This window comes from Pimephales promelas, chromosome 11 (genome assembly GCF_988280905.1).
Source record: "Pimephales promelas chromosome 11, fPimPro1.hap1.1, whole genome shotgun sequence".
Classification (NCBI taxonomy): Eukaryota; Metazoa; Chordata; class Actinopteri; order Cypriniformes; family Leuciscidae; genus Pimephales; species Pimephales promelas.
The window spans coordinates 6,431,954-6,453,087 of NC_142779.1; the positions used below are offsets into that span (position 1 = coordinate 6,431,954).

The 21,134-nt window shown below is 36.2% G+C and overlaps 1 protein-coding gene across 1 annotated transcript; it reads right to left on the reverse strand.

Moving 5' to 3' along the window:
- Positions 1-13,669: 13,669 nt before the first annotated feature.
- On the reverse strand, positions 13,670-20,758 carry LOC120479319 (exocyst complex component 3). The gene is made up of 13 exons (XM_039671627.2): positions 20,564-20,758; positions 20,013-20,051; positions 19,407-19,502; positions 18,680-19,292; positions 18,502-18,586; positions 17,012-17,137; positions 16,812-16,912; positions 16,618-16,731; positions 15,747-15,870; positions 15,466-15,588; positions 15,235-15,387; positions 15,040-15,161; positions 13,670-14,932 (listed from the first exon to the last, which is right to left on the reverse strand). Exons 2-13 carry the CDS (start codon positions 20,032-20,034, stop codon positions 14,782-14,784), a joined length of 1,830 nt encoding a protein of 609 aa, XP_039527561.2. The 5' UTR covers positions 20,035-20,051; positions 20,564-20,758; the 3' UTR covers positions 13,670-14,781.
- Positions 20,759-21,134: the final 376 nt, after the last annotated feature.

The following is a 21,134-nucleotide window of genomic DNA, read 5'->3' on the forward strand; positions in this document are numbered from 1 at the left end:
TGTGACTTTTAGTCATTTTGAATAAATAATGGAAATTACACAGTTAACCATGAAAATACTTATTCTGGAGAGATAAAACCTGATTGGATTTTTTTTTTTTTTACATTATTTATTTTAATGTTTTATTTGATCTAAATTGCCTTCATTCTAGATAAACTTTTGTGGTAAAAAAAATAATAATAAAAAATTTTGATAATACACTTGCTCTTAACATGTACTCATGTTTTTGTTTGTTTGTTTGATAAGTTAATAAAGATTAATATTAAATAACTGCTGAGTTTGTGTTCTTCATCTATTAAATCGTTCTCCTATGTTTTGACAACATAATCTACCTTAATATCATTTAGCTTAGCCTTAGATGATTTTTTTCCTATAAACTACCATTAGATGTGCAGTGTATTGTGCAGTTTTTAATATACACAGCAAGTTCTCTTGTTCTCTTCTTTTCTCAACATCCCCATTATTCCCCAAATGGCAAGGAATATTGGGGATATTGTTTTGGAGGAGCAACAACCTCCACCTCCATTGTTATAGCCTATTAATTAACCAGCATATGTAGTCTGGTGGGAACTAAGAGCTCAAGTCTTCTCCTCGAGCTCTTCTACTGCTGACCGCAAATCTATTTACCTTTACCACTCTCAATGGTTTTATCATACATTTCCTCTTCTGCTTTTATCATGTTTCATTGTGTTTTAGTTCTGTGCCTGTTTGCCTGTGTGACCCAGTTTCCTTGTGTGTGCCAGTTTGTTCCCCTGATTTGATTATCCCGTTCACCGGTTGGCCAATTAATTAGCTCTTTTGTTCCTCTGTGTATTTAAGTCCCGCCTTCATTCAGTTCTTTGTTCGGTGTTGTCTATGTTTCCCAGAGTGTTCAGTAAGATTATTTCCTAGTATTCTCCTTCGTCGTGCGCTTCCTTTTAGCAGCTATCCGTAACAAATAGGACAATGTGAACATTTAAAAAATCTATTTCATTGCGGTACACTCACAGATATTCACACACTACTTTCTATTTTCTCTCTCCCATCACTATCCTCTTGGGATTCAGCTAAGATGTATAGTTCTTTTTCTTTTTTGTTCCATGTAAAAAACAGAAGGCCTTATTGAAATGTTATTGAAATGATTTCTGGTTCCCTGTGTGCTACGCCACAGAAAGAGTGTGTCATATAAATGACCGAGTCCACCTTCACACATGTAAAGCTCTTTTAAGATATAGTCTCTATTGCTGCTGGTCTGTGAAACCTCTCTCAGCACTTTAATTCCTCAGGTGGGAAGCTAATAGTGATACAGTCCACTTATGTACTCTGTCTCCTTCCTATCAGACCTTAAGGGATGCAGGATTATATGCTTTAACCTCCAAATGATAATGTTCTGGAGGGGTTGACTGAGAGAGTGGGATGCAAATGGAAAAGCAGACCATTTTCAGCTTTGTCAACATTGCACCAACGCTTCCCTGCTCATCATCATCATCATCGCGCATCTCTGCTCAATTTAGCCACTTTTCCTTATAGTCCTTGTCCAAAGCACCATGTAACTGATTGACTGTCACCTCTAACTGGCAAAACAGACAAAAAAGTGGATCGCAAATAATCGTCCTGATTAGCACTCTGGAGGGGGAGTGCAGGCTGCCACGCTCACTTTCTGACCCTCTGCCAGGAACTATTACCAGGCCGTGGGTCAGAGGGGTTAACGGAGCCTGGACACGGCGAGGGATGAACTCTGGAATCCCCCAGACTGAACTTCTAAACTTTTGTCTCTCTAACCGTACGTTCACACAGCCGCTGGTGAGAGCGGTGAAATTCGTTCTTGCCACCCTGACAGCGACGCCGTGAAAGATTCGTGGACGCTGTGATGCTCTGACGTAGATCGCATGCGCATGCGTGATCTTTTTTTACAACTGTATTTAAAGGGGCCGCAAAGCAAACAAGCATGTCGATCGTTATTATTAACTTTTTTTTGCAGAAAATTGATCGATGGAACATGTTTGCTAATGAAATATACAAATTAAAAGCCATATGTGTGTGGTGTAGCAAACATGGATTAAAAGACGAGAAAGCCAGTTAGAAGATGAACACTAGGCCATCGGAAAATTCGGGCTGTGTGTCACAGCACGGAGCAAGAATTTTGCAAGATGTAAACAACACTGGTCCAGAAACACTTCCTGTTTCAGTTTGTAGCCGTTTTCTTTATTTCACATGTAAAGAAAAAATCTTAAAGATGTTTGTTTAACTTTTTGATTCAGTTTTATATGTTCAGTTGGTTGTATTTCATCCCAGCTTTTATGTAGTGTTGAAAAACTGAAACAGGAAGTGCTTCTGGACCAGTTTTGTTTACATCTTGCAAAATGGTCTATACTACAAATATTAACGCACCAGGGAAGCCTGCTATATTCATAAATGCAGTTTTTTGAGCTTCCAAGGTGGGGACTGTCCAGTGGAAAAGTAAATGAACTGCGACATAAGAGGTTCTAGAAGTGCTGTAATTGTTTGTGTGATCACTGCTTAACCTGTTAACTGTCACCCCCCCTTTTTTGAATAGACATGAAAATGCACATTTCGAACTTAAATGGTTGTAATTCAAGAATGCTTTGGAATATAGACATATGATTGGTCTTGTTTTAAAGAAGACATTTGGCAGATTTTTGTAGAAGTGAAATAAATTAAGAAAGTGAAACAGAAAAAAAGTTATAGAAGTTTGAGTTTATGGAAATGTACAATGTAAAAATATTAATTATTCATATTTTACATAAAATATATATTTTCAAAACCTGGGCTACTCTAAAATGGCAGAAAAATCAAAGACAAAAATCTGAACAAGTTGTGTTTCAAATTTTAGGTTGATATCTCAAAAAATGAGCTTTCAGTAAGATTTTGTTTGAGCGCAGTACCAAACTTTTTCACTAGGGCACAATCAGACTCCATTACTGCCCATATAAGGGTGCCTGCATTTCCATTCATGTTTTGAGTGATATGAACCATTATTTTCACAATTTTCATACAATTTCTGAAGTAGAGATCCTATTCAGAAGTAGCATGGGAAGTTTGGCAGATTTTGATATGAATTGAACCTCTAAGAAACACATACAAAGAACACGCATGTAAGTCATAGCTAGCTGCCACGTCACAAATGGTGAATTTATTATTTTTTTCTTGATATTTCAAACTTTTCAGACCTTTTTTTTCCAAAATAATTGAATGGATTCTATCTTTTGAACTTTTGGCATGAAAACAAACTGAGGTATCTACCATTTTTTCATGATTTTTCATGTTTACTGCTATTTTAAAATAAAGGTCTGAACACGCCTTATGAGTATGAAAATATTCTTGTTTTATATTGATAAATTATGGCTCCTATGTAATATATTTTGAAAATCAGTCACCAAATATGGAAACTAGAGATTGTAAGCTTTCAAATGATATATAGTTTGTCAATATTATTTAAGGTATTTACTAAGATATTATTGTTTTAAAAATATAGTGGCAAACGTCCCACCTGTGGGACGGTGACAGTTAAGTGAAAGAAGGTTGTGACAGACCCAAATCACTGCTGCTTTATTGCATTTTCCCATTTGCCAAATATCTAAATAGTGATTACTTTCATTTCATTTCTGGCGTTATGGCATTCCTGCGCTGAGTCTGAAATAGACCATTTTGCAAGATGTAAACAAAACTGGTCCAGAAGCACTTCCTGTTTAGGTTTTTTAACACTACATAAAAGCTGGGATAAAATACAACCAACAGAACATATAAAACTGAATCAAAAAGTTAAACAAACATCTTTAAGATTTTTTTCTTTACAAGTGAAATAAAGAAAACAGTTACAAACTGAAACAGGAAGTGTTGTTTACATCTTGCAAAATGGTCTATATTAGCGTGTCTCTAATAAGATCACTGACAGTGATCAGTGATCGTCTTACTGTATTAAGTCACTGTCATCCATTGTCTGCAACATATTTTTTATCCCTCTTCATCGTTCTGTCATTTTCTCCTCTCCTCATTTTCTCATCTTAACCTCATTTAAGGGTTAAGATGCTTTCTGAATTACTTTTTTCTTTACTAAAATTTTTTCTTTAATTTTAAGAGTAAACGCCCACATTTCTAAGAATTTTCTTTGCATTAAGATTCTTAATGAATACGGCCCAGAGCTTTATGTGAAGCTTTTTGTTGCTATGTGAACTGCAAATAATTGTTTTAAACAGATTTAAGTGTTTAAGTAAGTAAAGCAATTTTAATAAAACATCGGTCAAATTATCTCAAGTGCAAAATACATACAACAAGGCATATGCAGCAGGAGCACTTTAGAAGGGATCGGTATTTTAAGCGAAATCACAATCTTTCCAGAAAAAAGATGACTATGAATGAGTGCGTTCAGAATGAGACTGATTAAAGTGTCCTTGTTTTTAACAGCATTGGGATCTAAACTGAAAAAGTGCACGAAGAGATTAAGTTGTCCACGGAGCTCAATGACCTTTCTGTGATTAATGTGACCCTGATGACACGAGCATCGCTTGCCCACTGATCCAAAAATCCCCTAACAACCATGACATGCACTCTACTTTCACGGATTTATTGTGCATGTCAGTATTAATGTCACTGTCCAAAACCAAAACATTTCACTTGCCATGCTAAGTATCTGAATGGAAACTCGACCTGTTTATTTTATGAATTTAAATCCTGACACTTACTGACACTTACGAGTACATCATTTCTAGATTTGCATTGCCTGTCCTTTGTTAATGTCATTGTTTTCCTTTTATCTCTTTTCCACTTCAGTCAAAACCCCTCTGTGCTTGCGCTGGGTAACTATGGAGATGGTTCAGTGTAGGGGTTTGGTTACATCATGGATAGTGGCACTTGACCTAGTTCAACGGGAGCCTGATTAGCAACACAGCTATCGGCTGCATGCTTCTCATCATCATCATCATTATTATAGCTGCAGTCCCAATCATACATCTTTGTTTGTTGATGCCATTTGGTGAGATATAGCCGATTCTACTCTTTTATATTATTTCAAGGATATAAATGCATCAAATCGCTCACAGTGCTCTCGTAAAGTTTCTCTTTCTAGTTAAAAAAAGTCATTGCTTTTATCTTCCCCTCACTTTGCTTATGCCGGCTTCAAACTGCTGATTTCAAATACAGCCAGGTGAGATGGCAAAGAATGAAACACCTCCATACACACATGCACAAACACACACACACACTGATTTCCATGGGGACTCTCCATTGACGTAAGGATTTTTATACATCACAGGAAGCTTTAGATGTTCCAAAACTTAATTTTGTATGATTTGTAAGCTGTTTTTCTCAATGGGACCAACAAGATTTCCCCACAAGGTTATAATGTAGTAAATTACTCTCCTTTTGGGGATATTTGGTCTCCATACCAAATACTAGAGTACACACACACGCACACAGAGATACATTTTTTTAGTTAAAGGAGCAAGTCACCCAAAAATAAAAATTATGTTATCATTTTCTCTGTATTATGTTCATTGGGGTGTTTTGTGTTTCATTTTCTGTTGTTTAGTTAATGTTTATTGCATTGTTTTAGTACTGTATGCTCATTTACCATTTATTTATTTAAGTATGAATTCAGGTTCATCATATCTTTTTCTGCTGTATTAATATAGTGGTTATAAGAGGATTTTTAGGTACACAGTAGGTTTGGGTACTTCATAGATCAGTAATAACACAATATCACTTAATAAAATATATGGCTATTAGTCAAGTAAACCATACAGGCAACAATATGCCATGTTTCATGGTGAATTTACGAGCAGATTAAAATTTAATTGTTTATTCACTTCTAATAGTACTCTCTAGCCTGAAAACCGCTGTCATTGGATCATCGAGTCATTGAACTGAAGTAAAAAGATCTGACTCATATGTTCACAAATTGGATATTTCTACACTCTCTCATGGAAGAGATCTAGAGCAGACATCAATATTAGATTTTTTTGGGTGAACTATACCTTTAAATAGCCTACATTTTAATAGGTCAATGTGTCACATTTATATTGCTAAAAATAACACTCAGTAATGAGCATTCATATTATGTCTTTGACTGGTTTTCATTTAACACCCTGCTATGAGAGTTAAATGCAGTGGGCCTATGTGCGTTTATAATTTTTGTATAGTTAACCCAAAGATAACACTTATATTGTTTTATATTATGTTCTATTTGTGCATCTCTTTCGTTCTTAGATTAAAAGGGGTTTTTTTCTCCCCCATGAACTAGGCAGACCTGCTAAATGTCATCTCAATCAAATTCCCACTAAAGTCATCCATTAACTGTGGATACATGCTATTAAAGATGATTGTGTGTTTGTATTTGTGTTTGTATGTGTGCATATTTTTTTTTCTTGATAGCATTAACAGTGACTTTCATTCAAGTATGTGTGCATACAGTGGTATATGTTTAATAAGTAAATGTGTCTATATCTACTTTATTAGACTTATTATGCATATTGCATTTATTTATTTATGCATTGAAAAGGATTTATTGTGCAGTTTATTGTACAGTTTTTATCCAAAACATCCATTGAACTGCAGCACAGGGCTTTCAGTTAATAATATGTTTCAAGTCATGAATATTTAGATCACCGCTTAGGTGATATCTAGAATATCTAAATATTCTGGATTCAGCTGCTTGCCTGTGTATGTTATATGTATAACATGTATACTGAATTTGGTGTTTTAAAGGGATAGTTTACTTTAAAATTAATTTTTTACATGTATTAGCTTATGTACCTAAAGGGCATCCAAGATGTAGGTGTCTTTGTTTCCACAGTATTTTCAATTTTGATATTTTTCGGTCAAACTGTTCTTGTCTGACAGTCATATAATGGAGGTCTATGGGGTCCACCTCAAAGAGCATGCACAGAGAAGTCCAAATTAAACATGATTTAATGACTATTAAATGTAAGTAAACATTGATGGCCTAAGACACGAAACGAGTGGGTTGTGTGAAAAAAACGAACAGAATTTACATAGTTTTTACCTCTTGTAATCACAGTCACGTTCAAGTACTCTGAGGGCGAGGGCGCTTCGGTCTACGCAAGCCGGAAATCTCCGGAAGTCAAATCTCACGTACGTCACTCATTGTTTATACAGAGATTTCAGAAGTGTTACCCTTCACTGTGAAGATCTATACATATTTATATATACAGGAAATTGCAATGGAAGACGATTTTGAACGTTACTTTTTTTTCGCCACCGTGCAAGAGATCACTCGCTTGCACTGACTAAAGCGCCTGTGCCTTCAGATCACTTGGATGTGGCTGTGGTTACAAGAGGTAAAAATGATATAAATACTGTTCGTTTTCTCACACAAACCGCTCATTTCGTGTCTTAGGCCATCAATGTGTACTTACATTTACGAGTCCTTAAATCATGTTTAATTTGGACTTCTCTGTGCAAGCTCTTTGAGGTGGTGACCATAGACCTCCATTATATGACTGACAGCCAAAAACGGTTTGACCTAAAAATATCAAAATTGAAAATACTGTGGAAACAAAGACACCTACATCTTGGATGCCCTTGAGGTAAGCTAAAACATATCAAAAAATAATTTCAAAGTGAACTATCCCTTTAAGCTTATGGCGCTTTTCCACTGCATAGTACGGTACGGTTCGGTTCGGTACGGCTCACTTGTGGTGCTTTTCCACTGCATGGTACGGTACAGTACGGTTCGCTTCAGGTCGCTTTAAATGGTACCTGGTCTGTTGAGGTTCCAAGCGTACCGTACCATTACTAAAATGTGACGTGAAACACTGCAGATCACTGATTAGTCAGACAGAATCGTCACTACCAGCGTCACTACTAGCGTCATTGGATTTGCGACACGAGACACGAGACACTTTTTTAGCAGTATTTTTGTTTTGCTGCCATCAGCCTCATTTTAAACACATTTTTCCGTCTAGCAGTTAAAAACAACCACATACCGAGAATCAGGAACACCATCCCCTCGATAGTCTCCATTGTTCCTGTGTTGTGGGTTTGAAAATGTGGCGCTTTTAAGATGATGTCATGGCAGTAGAGGCGCGCGCAAATAACGATCAGTCCCACACACTTTGAAGGGGTACTACTGCAGTGGAAACGCAAAAGCGAGCCGAACTGTTCCGCGCCGAGTCGAAGCGTACTGAGCCGAACCGTACCGTACTATGCAGTGGAAAAGCGCCATTAGTCCTTAGTAGTACAAACCTGTTTATGGTGGGGAACAGAGGGAAGCCTTGTTTTGCCCTCCCGCCGGCGTTCCTATAAGGGTGTGACGCCACAAGAAATCTAAGAATTGATCTAACGGAACTCTGTTCGGTCTTTCTCTTTCCCGTGGATCACTGAAGAGAAAGTTTCCTACACGTCATCCTTTTGATGATCTCGTGACCTCACTACAGTTCTATAGCCGTGTGACAGTGTGTGTCTGCTTATGCTTATTTGTGTAGTCTGTTACACCTACTCAGGTTTGGCTCAGGTGACAGATGGATCATGAAGAGCTTGTCACTTGTCTGTCAGTGCTTGTTTGTGAAGACAGCTTTCATGAGAACTCTATTATAAGCCCTTCAGTGAACTGAGGGTGAGGCTTAGGTCAGCTTACACAATGACAAAAAGATCAGCAGTGTTTGTCCATTTGGTGCCTCCTTTTTATTTATTTATATTTGTTTCGGGAGCATATAGGCATATTCAACATCCAAACAACATTCTCTAAGTTATTTATACTTCTACATGAAAGGGATCCAGCCAGACTGCACATAAAAACTCAACTCAGTATATACCGCCTCTGGGTATCTCAATGAAAACTAAGTCATGAATCTGGATGGTTTGGATCAACACATCTAATGTGGTTATTATTGATTTTTAAAACTACACCATCAAGATAAAACAGAATCAAATTAGACGCACTGGGATTCGAGGGCTACATTTTTGACTTTGTTGCCGATTCTGTTTGTTCTTACCCATAATGCTGTTCAGCTCTCAGTGGTGACTCTCAGTCACGCTCTTTCTCTCTCAGAACCTGACAGCACATTGACTGACACAAGCTCGTTTTTGATTTCATCCCCAGACAAGAGCACACTTGAGCGAGACAGCACGCCTGAAATGGAGGGAGAAAGCAAAAGAAAAGGTTGTTTCATGGTCAACAAATGCAGGATTGCATTCAAGAAAATATCATTCATCCCTGTTGATGTCAGCCATGGCTGTTCGTGAAATTGTGCTCATTTCCCTTTAGTCCTTTGTTTTGCGTCTGGCTGCCGACCTAATATGTATGCAAAGCTGTGCATTTGCATCAACAAAATTAGCTTCTCGCAAGTTTCCCTGAGTATCTGAGACAGAAGTTTGTTGGTTAAATTAAAATTTCTCTTTTGTGTTCCAGAGAAAGAAGCAAAATACAGTGTCTCTGCAGGCAAAATGCAGACAGTGTTTAATGTTTGATAGGTCTTTACAAGGTCAACAATTATCAAACAAAACAAGTAGACGCTATAAAGGCTATAAATCCAACACTTCAAGGTAGGAGCCACAAGAGACAACGTTAATTACCTCATATCTCAAAGCACATAACATTACAATAATAATGAGTGTAAACAACTATCAGAGCTCTGACTTGTACCACCTGACTGCTGCAGATTCATTTAAGAGTTGATAGTGTTTATATAGAAACGCCAAAAAATAGTATGAGGATGTGAACAGCTCCGGGTACATCAGGGGTTGCCATCTCATAAATATGGTTGCAACATGGTGTGAATGCAGCATAAGCTTGTTGTTTTAGTTCAGGAGGAACTGTAAAAGGTCTCTGCTGTTTGTTTGCGGTGGTCGAGACTGGCTGTCTACGCCATAGATATAGATATATATATAGATTCCTCATTATTGGCAGTTTCAATAAGCCACTATTCTAGTAAGTTAGACACATTTATGAATGTCTATATCTGCAATAGATGTCAGGAGATGATTTTGAATGCAACAAGATGAAACCGTCTGCTAAAACAACATTGAAAACTAAACCATAGTTACCACAGTAAAAGTAAAAATATTGAAAATATTATAGTAAAAATGTGTAATATTGAGTTAAAGGAGTTGTTCACTTTTAAAAAAAACTTTTGCTGAGAATTTACTCACCCTCATGTCATCCAAGATGTCCATGTCTTTCTTTCTTCAGTCGAACAGAAATTTTTTGATGAAAACATTCCAGGATTTTCTCCATGGACTTCAATGGCAACCAAACGGTTCAGTTTCATTGAAGCTTCAAAGGGCTTTAAACGACACCAGACGATGAATAAGGGTCTTATCTAGCGAAACGATCGGCCATTTAAAAAAAAAAAAAAAGTTTTATGAGCACAAATGCTCGCCTTGCTCTGTTCTGTGACTCTCTTGTTCGAACTCGTTTATCAAAATGAACAAATCTTTTTTCGAGTCATGATTCGAAGGGTCCTAGATAAGACCCTTATTCATCGTCTGGTGTAGTTTAAAGCCCTTTGAATCTGCACTGAAACTGTCTTTTGGACCTTGAACTGTTTGGTTCCCAATGAAGTGCATTATATGGAGAAAATCCTGGAAATACAGACTGTACATACTCAGTTAGTGTCTAGATACTGCACAATATTTATGCAAAAAATTATCCAGACAGCAACATAGTGTTGGCACAGATTGGGCCTGCATCTGGGCTATGTGGAATCCACATGTACCAGATGTGGGCCGAATCTGGGCCGACAATATGTGGTGGTCTAGCTGGGAAACAGGTTAAAGCAGAAGGTTGTTTGCAAAAGATATTAATAAAAACCTCTAGGCAATCTGAAATTCATGTTATTTTATGATATGCTCAGGATACAAAGCACACTCTAGTTCCAAAAATTTCTGAAACTACAAACTGATGAACAGATAACTGGCAGTGTTACAGCAAAGTACACATTTCTTTTGAAGTGTAATGTTGCTGTTTCTAAAAGCGAGAATAGAAAACTAGGGCCGTCCCATCTCTTGTTCTTAGTGAAGCAATAATCAGCATTTGGACCAGTACTCAGCCCTCAATTGTCACCCGTTAAATGCTGAATTAAAAAAAAAAGATCAAAATACAAAAGACAAAATAGATTATTACATGTATTTGGAGAAAATTTGGTTTCTAGGGTGTTCTGGGGTAGTTGCTATGGTGAATGTTATGCATAGTGCAAGTTAATGCAGAAATGTTTAGGGGATGGTTAGAGATCCCTGAAAAATCCCTGATTCTGTGCAGTTTAATATTATTCAAAACTCTTTGTCTGAGAAGAACCAACATATGTGTGAGAAATATGCATTAAGATTAACTGAGAGAAGACAGTAAATTATGCATAATTGCAGAAAACGAATTAAACTAAACCAAAACCAAACCCTAACCGTAACACTATAGTAATAGTATTTAGCCTACTTATTTGACGCATAAGATGTACAATGTAACGACATCACTTTAAAGTCGTTAACAAAATTATAAATGCAACACTTTTGTTTTTGCCCCCATTTTTCATGAGCTGAACTCAAAGATCTGAGACTTTTTCTATGTACACAAAAGGCCTATATATTGTTCACAAATCTGTCTAAATCGGTGTTAGTGAGCACTTCTCCTTTGCCGAGGTAATCCATCCTCCTCACAGAATGACACCTAGTTCACTATATAGGGCATAGGAAACGATTCAGAGAGTGAAATGCTTTCCATTGAGGCGAATTAAGTCTGGTTTCACGTTAGCATCAAGCGAACCGCCACAGCGCACGTAGAGTCTGCTCCAGTCCAGAGACACGATAGCACGATAAAGGATAGACCACAAAACATATCGAACCTATTTGAATTCTGCACAGAATGCTGTATTATAAACTGATAATGGAGGAGATTAGGAGGAGAAATGGTTAGAGATTAGGAGGAAACTGTGGCTTTACCGCTACTGGCTATTTTAAAAAGGGGAGGAGCTGTTTGAAATGTCCCGCCCTGTCTACCTGTTTCAGTGGAAATTACGGCAACACATTGAATAATGCTGCATGTTCCAAGCCACTTCAGTGGGCCTTTTAAAATAAAGTCTTTTTCCCCATCCACTCAATGTCCTCAATATCCTGCAACTTTAATGTTAGCCTCGTTAACCCTCCAATGATCAAGAGTGATTTAAAGTGGGTCTGGGCAACCTCATGAGGCTTTCATTAAACCTGATAGCATTTATCATGACTGATGTGTTGATTACATGCATGTTTGCGCTATATCCCGTGACAACTGCTCCGGATGATAAGGTGAGGCAGGGTAAGAGAGAGTGCTAGAAAACTTATGACATAGGGAATGCTGTGATGAGCTAAATATAATACTTACTGAGCACCAGAGACCATGCAACGCTGACATGTATTTTCACACACACACACACACCTTCACAATGACATGACGGGAGGGAGTCATCTGCCTCTGGTTTCTGTATACAAATCAGCCAGGAGATATTTGCATAAGCTGTATCCTTTAAAAAGAGAGGAGAAAAAAGTAAATATTCAGACCTGAACATGTTAATAGGGCATGTTGAAGAAAAAGAGGGATTATGGATTTGAAGGAAGTGAAGAGATGCTTATGTGGAGATGAGAGAATGAGTAAAGCGTAACTTATGATGAAAAGGACTTATGGATGAGCCAGAGACCTATGGCATTCAATCTCTGAACTACATATATCTTTACAATCCCCTCCCATTTCATCACATCTAACTCTACAGACTGTAGATAAGATTGTAATCCTCAGGACATCTGGACACAAGCCAGTCTGTCCTGAAATAACACACTCTCCCATGCAGGCACACAAATACACTATTTGCATGTGGAAAGATATATGGTAACACTTTACAATACTAGTACATGAATAATCATGTCCTAATACCTGAATGAATAAATAATACTTTACTATGAACTATTGATGAGTTAAGGCACACTAATGAGGAACTCATGAGTCATATGAATTCCTGCATGAATATACCATCTTAACGTACATGCTTAACTAAATCAAACTTGCTCTATAAAATGGACACATTTTGTAGCCCAAAAGAAGTGCAAGAACCCTAACTGACTAACATCCAACTAATAACCACATAAATAACCATCATCTGTGCTCACACTGATTTTAATTTTGAAAATTGCATCTGTTAATGAATATGTTAGAATTTCACTCTTGATGGCAGCAGTGAAACACTTAAAACAGAATGAGATTAAATTGTTTTAATGATGAATGCATCATTGTGTGTTCACTTAAATGTAAGGTTAAATGTAAACATTGCAAGACATCTAGTGTCATTCACTGATGTTTGTGACAGTTTCTGGTGTCCAATTTATGAACAATTTTACATTGAGCCCTTTTAGTAGGCTACATCTTTCTTCTGATCTAGAATATGTTTGATTTAGTTTATCCCGAAATGCTAATTAATGCATTAATTAACAGTACGTGTAGCTGATGGTACATTCATGCAGGAATTCATATGACTCATGTTCCTCATTAGTAGTACATGTCTTAACTCATCATTAAAGTAATTATTAATTCAGCTATTAGTACATGATTTTTCGTGTACTACTATTGTAAAATGTTTCCAGATAGGCTATAGGCTATTATACATTTACCTGGTCGCATTATAAAAGTACAGACAGCAATTGAAAAAAAAAAAAAAATACTTTCAATAACACACTGTATAGTTACAGGATGAAATAATTTTTATCTTCATGTTTTATTCACAGAACAGAAAATATAAGGCTTAAGCTATAGGTTTAAAATTAGCATTAACTGACCAACCTTTAGCATTTTTACCTCAAGAGCTGGGTCCAAAACCACACAATTGGTTTTGTCCGATAGTATAGGTTTTACACATCACATTTTCACGATTGATATCACAGTATAGGCTAAACAGACAGAATCCATCAAGTCTCTTGTTGAATGATTACACAATATGGAGAAAATGCTAATCGTTATAGTGTGTCTCCCTCTATTGGCAAGTATAAGGACAAACAACCAAAAACATACACCAAATCGGACTGGAGAAAAAACTGCTAATCGCAATAATTTTGCTCAAATCCATTAAAAAATTAGTGGTCTAATTTGAGATATTTCTTTATACATTTCGGCAGAATTATTGCACTTTTCTGTAAGTACAAATCAAGAGGTAAGTCACAACTCATAGGCTATGCATCTTATTTTTACCTCATAGTTTCCTGATTCTGTGGTAATCTGTTGTAATTCCAGATTATGTTGATGTTTTTAAACATTGAACAAAAAAGCACAGATGTTGTACATATTCAGCATCCGAAAACTACATAGTTGAGATTCATGTTGGATTTATTACAATTAATTCCGGATAAAGTTAGCATGCAGATTTAGCATTGCAGCAAACAGCATGCAGCCTTGTGAAGGAACACATTATTTCATTTCAGCAGACTATGGTAATAGAGATTAATGCACTCTAACATATTGGTTTGTCTGTGTTTTCAGATCATGAGTGTTTCTTTAGCAGTTCAGAGAGAGTGCATGTGATTAATCGTGCAGCCCAGATTAACTAACAATACCTGCTGTATTCTAACAATAAAATGCACTGTACAGGTTTTGAACAAAATTATCAAAAGTAATGCAATTGAAGGTCCAGAATGGCAAAAAGTAATCTCACTATAAGTTAAAAGTGTGCTACTTCGTGAAATACACGTTTCTTTATCAATTTTATTTATTGCTTTATTATTAATTCAAATTAAACACAGAATATTTAGTTATTTTCTGTTATCTGATGGTTTAGTGCATCAAATAATGTACTGCACATCAACAAATATTGTATTTCAGGAAAGTACTTCAGTGTCCGTGAAGAAGGAGCGATGATTTGTGTTCCCAGCATCCCGTTTAAGAAGAGTAAACTGATTAATAACATTGTGCTTCTCCAAGCTAAAACTGCTGTCTCGGAAGTACAGAACTGCTGACAACTGCTTCTTGCTAAAGACGAGAATGGACAGAGTGGTTACTTGTATGCAATCAAACTAGTGAACAAAACAATGTATTGTTTTAAAATATAGCATGTTCAAAGTTATTATAACACTTACCTGATGTCTGGGTAATTACTAACTAATGGAATTAACAGATCTTTTATCTTTCTCTCATTTTCCATTCCAATAATGTCACTAAGGTAATCTCCCAACGGATAAAGCCAGTTTAAGGATGATCCCTGTGTACGAAATAACATTGTCAGTGCATGAAAAATCCATTTCCAAACTATTTAATGCTAGACTGGGTTCTACCATGTCCTCAAATAGTTTCCTGAGTTCTTTCCATTGTTCTCTCAGTTTTACAGCAGCATCTTCGCTCTTGGTTTTTTTGCATGAGTATTTTTTCTTCATCAGCTGGGATACATATTCTCTGGCTACATAATAGTGCACTTCATTCACGAAAACCTGCGAATACAGACCCTGTGTTAAAAGTGGTGCTCTGTAGCCATTAGAGAGAATCTCAGAGTAGATGACAGGACTCACTTGAGCTGATGGAGCTCTCATAGATTTACAGAGCCCACGATAATTCTCTATTCTGCAAGTAACTTCTTTAAAATCTTCATTTGTTTTCAGCCATTTTTTTGTCATCATACCATCTATGTAAGGCTTTGGGTAAAATTGCATTGTAGTTAGTAATATTGTAATCTTCAATTATAAAAAAAATAGTGTAATATGCTCTTGACTAGGTATAATTTTAGATTATGAGGAATTTAAAATGAAAAGCTGGGTATATTTTATATGTATATATCTGAGGAAAGGCCCACCTTGATATCAGTTTTGAAATGTTTTATCAGGGTCTGGGTAAGTCTTTGAATCAGTCCATCCACATCTTTCTCCAGCTGCTCCACCTGAGCTGAGAAGTTCTCCCTATAAAACTGCATTTTTTCTCTGTAACAAAAGTAAGACATGCTGCTGCTGTACAATATGGCATATAAGAAATACCCGTAGCAGATCTATATAGATGGAGCTAGGGAAGGTGGAGCGTTATATATATATATATATATATATATATATATATATATATATATATATATATATATAATTATTATAATAATAATATATATATATACCTTAAAAGTATATTTTTTTAAAAACATACAAGCAGATAATATATCAATAAAATAAAAGACCACTTAAGTGTACTTAAAGTGAGAACACTTTCATGATTGTTTCTTAACACACTTAAAGTACACTTTTAAAAGTGCAGTTTAAAATAATGACAGTTTTATTTCAAAGTGCATCTTAGATCATTGTGTTTAATAATCATGTTTACATTTTGTAATGCTAAGTACACTTATTTTGATAAGTTGACTATACTAAACCACATTTAAAATACTTGACTGTAATTTTAAGAGTAGTGTGTTATTCAATATTAAAATAATAATTCTGAAATTACATATTAAGATGTACTTTAGTCCCATATACTTAAGTGGGTCAAAACACTCTAAAGTTAAAAAGTTTCATATCTATTTAAACTATGATAGATTTGCATTTAATTGCCATTAACATGCAATGAAATGCCTGAAAACATTAAATTCCGTTTACACTTAAGTATAATTTTCTTTTCTTTTAAAATATATTATTTCCATAATAAGTACTCTTTTTCACAAGGGCATGCTTTCATGATGAACTTACTTGAGTGAATTAAAACAGTTGATGTAGCTGATGTGATATTTTACCCATAGACAGCAGTCCAGCAGGTCAGAGGTCAACAGAGAGCAGGTGTGTTGCAAAAACTCTTCCTCGAATCTAAAAGAGAAGGAAACTGTCAGAGAAGGAAAGATGCAGAAGTGATCTCGACTTCATCTATAATAATACTGTGCACAAACCTTGTATGAAATGGATTTAGCTCCTCTAAGCAAAAGCGTATCACTGACTTCCCCAGATTCTCATCGATCTTCTCAAGATTCTCAGCATAACTCGCTATCAGCTAACAAGACAAATCCAGAGGTGAATAAAAATGTAATAAATTGTTATAATAAAGATAAAAGTTTTTGATCTCCCTCTAGTGTCAAGTTTAAGTCCTGACCTGGAAGATGGCCATGTAGTTTTTTGAAGTGAGGAATCCATCATCTGCTCTATCAGGAGAATTCTTCATTGTCCACACTTTTTTTTCAGTTATGATAATATTCTCCAGTGCAGATTTAAAGTCCTCCTGATATCAAATATGGTATCGCAGTAAATCAAACTGATAGAACAAACTAATTCTAAATAGGCTATGTGGTGTATTTGCTAAAAGGTACACTAAGTAACTTTTTTAATTCAAAATAAACACAATTTAAGTAATGAGTCAATACATCATACATCCTTTTTCCAAAACGTGTTTTTGTCTTACCCTGATTCAATATGGTAAGCCTATAATGTGTGTTTATATTTTAGACCTGCCCGGAGGGTTTTTGTGGGAAATTTTCGTGTAAATACATGTAAATACGTCACTTTCCCATGTGTGATCTCGTCATATCCGTAAATAGAGAAAAGTTGCTTCGGCTACTTTGACGTGTGTATGGTGTGGGAGTGTCGTAGGTTAGTTGTTCCAATGAGCGAAAAAGTTTAACATGGAGCAGCTAAATCTCGAACCTACGGGAAATCACTTGTTTAAAAAAAATATTGATGAAAGTCTTGTGGCAAAAAATAGCACGCAACAGTGCTCGTAATAAAACGAGAATCAACATTAGCTTGGCTTTAGGAGGTGGCGAGAACTGAGAGTGACGTGTCTGTTAGCTACAGTAATGTCCTCAGCTAGTCAGCTTGAGATCCTTCTCAATCTAAACTGGTTCTCTTAAAGGGATACTCCACTTTTTTTGGAAATAGGCTCATTTTACAACTCCCCGAGAGTTAAACTGTTGAGTTTTACCGTTTTTGAATCCATTCAGCCAATCTCCGGTTCTGGCGGTACCACTTTTAGCATAGCTTAGCATACATCATTGAAGTGCACAAGACCATTAGAATTAGACCGGGACTAAGTTTGTGTCGTCATTACGCCTGCTGCACACATGGTACGGCAGTGAAGTTTCTTGATTATTACACAGGAATGAGAGTATATTTCCTAGCCATATCAGCCTAGAAAATCACAACTTTACATTTTCCGTCGGTCTTAGTGCACGATGTAACTACAGAAGAGTCAAGTTTTAAATAGGAAAAATATATAATCACTTTCGTCATTTTTTTTTTTTTTTTTTTGTGAGAAATGCTAATTGGTCTTGTGCACTTCAATGATGTATGCTAAGCTATGCTAAAAGTGGTACCGCCAGAACCGGAGATCGGCTGAATGGATTCAAAAACTTTAACTCAGTTTAACTCAGGGGGAGTTGTAAAATGAGCCTATTTCCAAAAAAGTGCAGTATCCCTTTAAGCCCTTATGAGAAAGAAACTTATTCATCAGTACTGTCACACAGAGCCGAAGCACAACCAGAACAGTGTTGTTTCGCTAAATGCTTGCTATTTTTTTTAACTGGCTCTAATGTTACATAGTGTACCTTTAACCTAGAATGCTAAAACTCTTTCCTTGCAGTAACTCACCATTTGGCAATGACAGTAAGAGGTCTTTATATCATTCAGCAATTCTTCTTCCACCATAAGAATTCCCTGCTCGTCTCTCAGATCACTGTGGAATACCAATGAGATACCATTTCATTTAAACTAATTATGCAATGAAGTGCCATTTAGACACTTGTGGGATGTGTTTTAAAAAGCTCACCTTGGGTAGCGATGAATAATGAAATCTAGAAGAGCTTGGTAATCTTTAAGCTCCGTCACCTTTTCCAGAAGTCTCTTTAAATGCTCTCCTACAGCCTCATGATGGCAGGACACATAGGTTTCAAACACTTTAAAGTCTGCTGGATATGAGCTCAGAAGTTCAGTCTTCACTCTCTCCAAATCCTCCACCACAGCTTTACCCAGAAGCCCCAGATGCACTGCCAACCAGGAATCGTTCTGCTCGCGGCTGTCCAGCTGAACTTTCTTCAGAGCATCTCGAACCCCGTCTAGTACCGCATCCCTCCATGCTTCCCTCCATCCCGGCATCGCTCCTGGTTCTCCCTGTCTCTTCTCTTCCTCCAAGATAATTTGTGCAACATGCACCAGCAACTCTTTATTGGGCAAGGGCAGAGCACTGGAGTTGCGTACAATGAGAGACATTTTGTTCCTTAGAGTCTCAAATAGATAATTGACATCTGTCTCTTTAGCTACTTGATTTGTGGGAGAAACTCCTTCTCCCTCAACTTTTAATTTTTCATTCTGGCGCATGGAGAGCAGGTTCAGATAGGCCTCCTTCAGCATATCTTTTTCTATATAATCTGTGATCTGCAATACTGTTGTGAAAACAAAGCGGCAATGAGAAAGAATGTTGCTATGAATAATATCATACAGAGCACTATGCATTGCCTATGCCTTCTTTACCACCACAACAAATGGACTATATTTACCTGTGCATGGCTTTTGAGGGATCTTTGTGCCGTTGATTTCAAATGTCTTCTTTTTGCTTTTTCTGATCGAGGATAACCTGCGAAAGATGTCTTTCACTGTGCAAACATATTATAAAAATATATTAGAAAATCTATACTGCACAAATTCAACAATAGTTTTTTCCTCGTAAAAACGAGAGATGTATTAACACAACAGAGCACTATTCTCCTCCCTTCTCAACCATTGAATATCAAATAGAAACTTAAAAGGGTGAAGACAATGCAGCAGACAATGCATAACCCCAAAAGCTCAGATCAATCATTTATCACCAATATTATGTGTTTATAGGAAACTAATATATGTAAGTATGTAACATCATTGATGGTGATGATTGATATTTTAAAGTGTTTTCCCTCATTTTGACATGAATGTATATTTCTCAGCTTTAGAAGAATTGTAGCAACAATCACAGCACACTTGCACTTTTACAAATTGTTCCTTGTATTTTGCATAGCACCCACAGCAATTTCCACTGGCCCAGTCATGTAGCAATAAAACATGCATGCTCCTGTATTTATTCAATTCTATTTAATTTCATGTAAATGACATTGATATATGCTACTTGCCAGAAGTGGGAGATTTTGCCATTGTTAATCCAAGCGGGTCTGTACAATACATGAGAAAAGAAAAGTCAGAATATCTTATGAAAGTAATATATTATGTAACATCAGCCGTCCAAGGCATTTTAATATGGTGCTTTATCTTATAAGCTACTAGTGATTATATAAAACTGGAACATGAAACAACAAGAATTTTCAATTTCCACCTGCAAAAACAAATACTCTTCCTCATTACTAACCCAATCGGTAACTTAACTTTCAAAAGACAAATTATATATATATATATAAAAAGAGAGAATTAATATGAGATAAAATATGAAATATGAAATAAATATGAGAAATAAAGTTGGGAATAAAGAATTGTGATACCCTACAGTAAACAGGAAAACCATGAATAAAAAATAAGTAAGGGTGTCTTAAAAGTAAGAGTTCTTTTAAATGCAGAAATCAGAAATGCTATCTCTTAATCTCACCGACAAATTATCAAAATCATTTTAGTGTCGTCTCTAAAAAAAGCACAACACGTAAATAACAAGTAAATAATGTGTAGCTCTTACCTGAAACGTTTTCAGGGAATGTCCCTTCCTTTCTTCTCAGAGGAGCTTTGGGAACTTACTTTCACTTTCATGTATACTTGAAAAAGACACGTGTACACCTATAAAAACCACTGTAAGGCTTTTATCAGTGATGAATAGGTTCTTTGAATAGCATTTGCATTTGCTCTATTCAGAGGGAGTAAAAGCCAATGGTTCAAGCAAAAACATGCTGCTGAAATATAAATCAAACATTAATGTTCACACATCCATTTAGTTACAAATTAACAGAAAGAGACATACACAAAGTTTCCATGTAGATGCTATAAGAAGCTATGCAAAATGTTTCATAAAGGAATAAATGATAGATTAATAAGACAAAATCACCAGTTAGATATACACAAGCCGATTTATATCTCATGTTTAACCACTTGACTAGACACAGCCGAGCCTGCGGCAATCGTCAGAAGGACTAGCTGAGGAAAGGCTGTTCTCAGCGGGGTATGAGCGCTGAGCCCCCATTGATCGCATGGATCTCACAATAGGTGCTATCTTTATAAATAAACCAAAGATTTGACCTTTAAACAACTACATT

What these genes read in the sequence shown, in the direction of transcription:
- LOC120479319 (XM_039671627.2), bottom strand. Translation starts at nt 20,034, where the DNA reads ATGGCAAAATCTCCCACTTCTG. An exon ending in ATTATTCATCGCTACCCAAG is followed by an intron (nt 18,587 to 18,679) that starts GTGAGCTTTTTA and finishes GGTATTCCACAG; the next exon opens with TGATCTGAGAGACGAGCAGG. An exon ending in GGAAACTATTTGAGGACATG is followed by an intron (nt 15,162 to 15,234) that starts GTAGAACCCAGT and finishes TTTCGTACACAG; the next exon opens with GGATCATCCTTAAACTGGCT.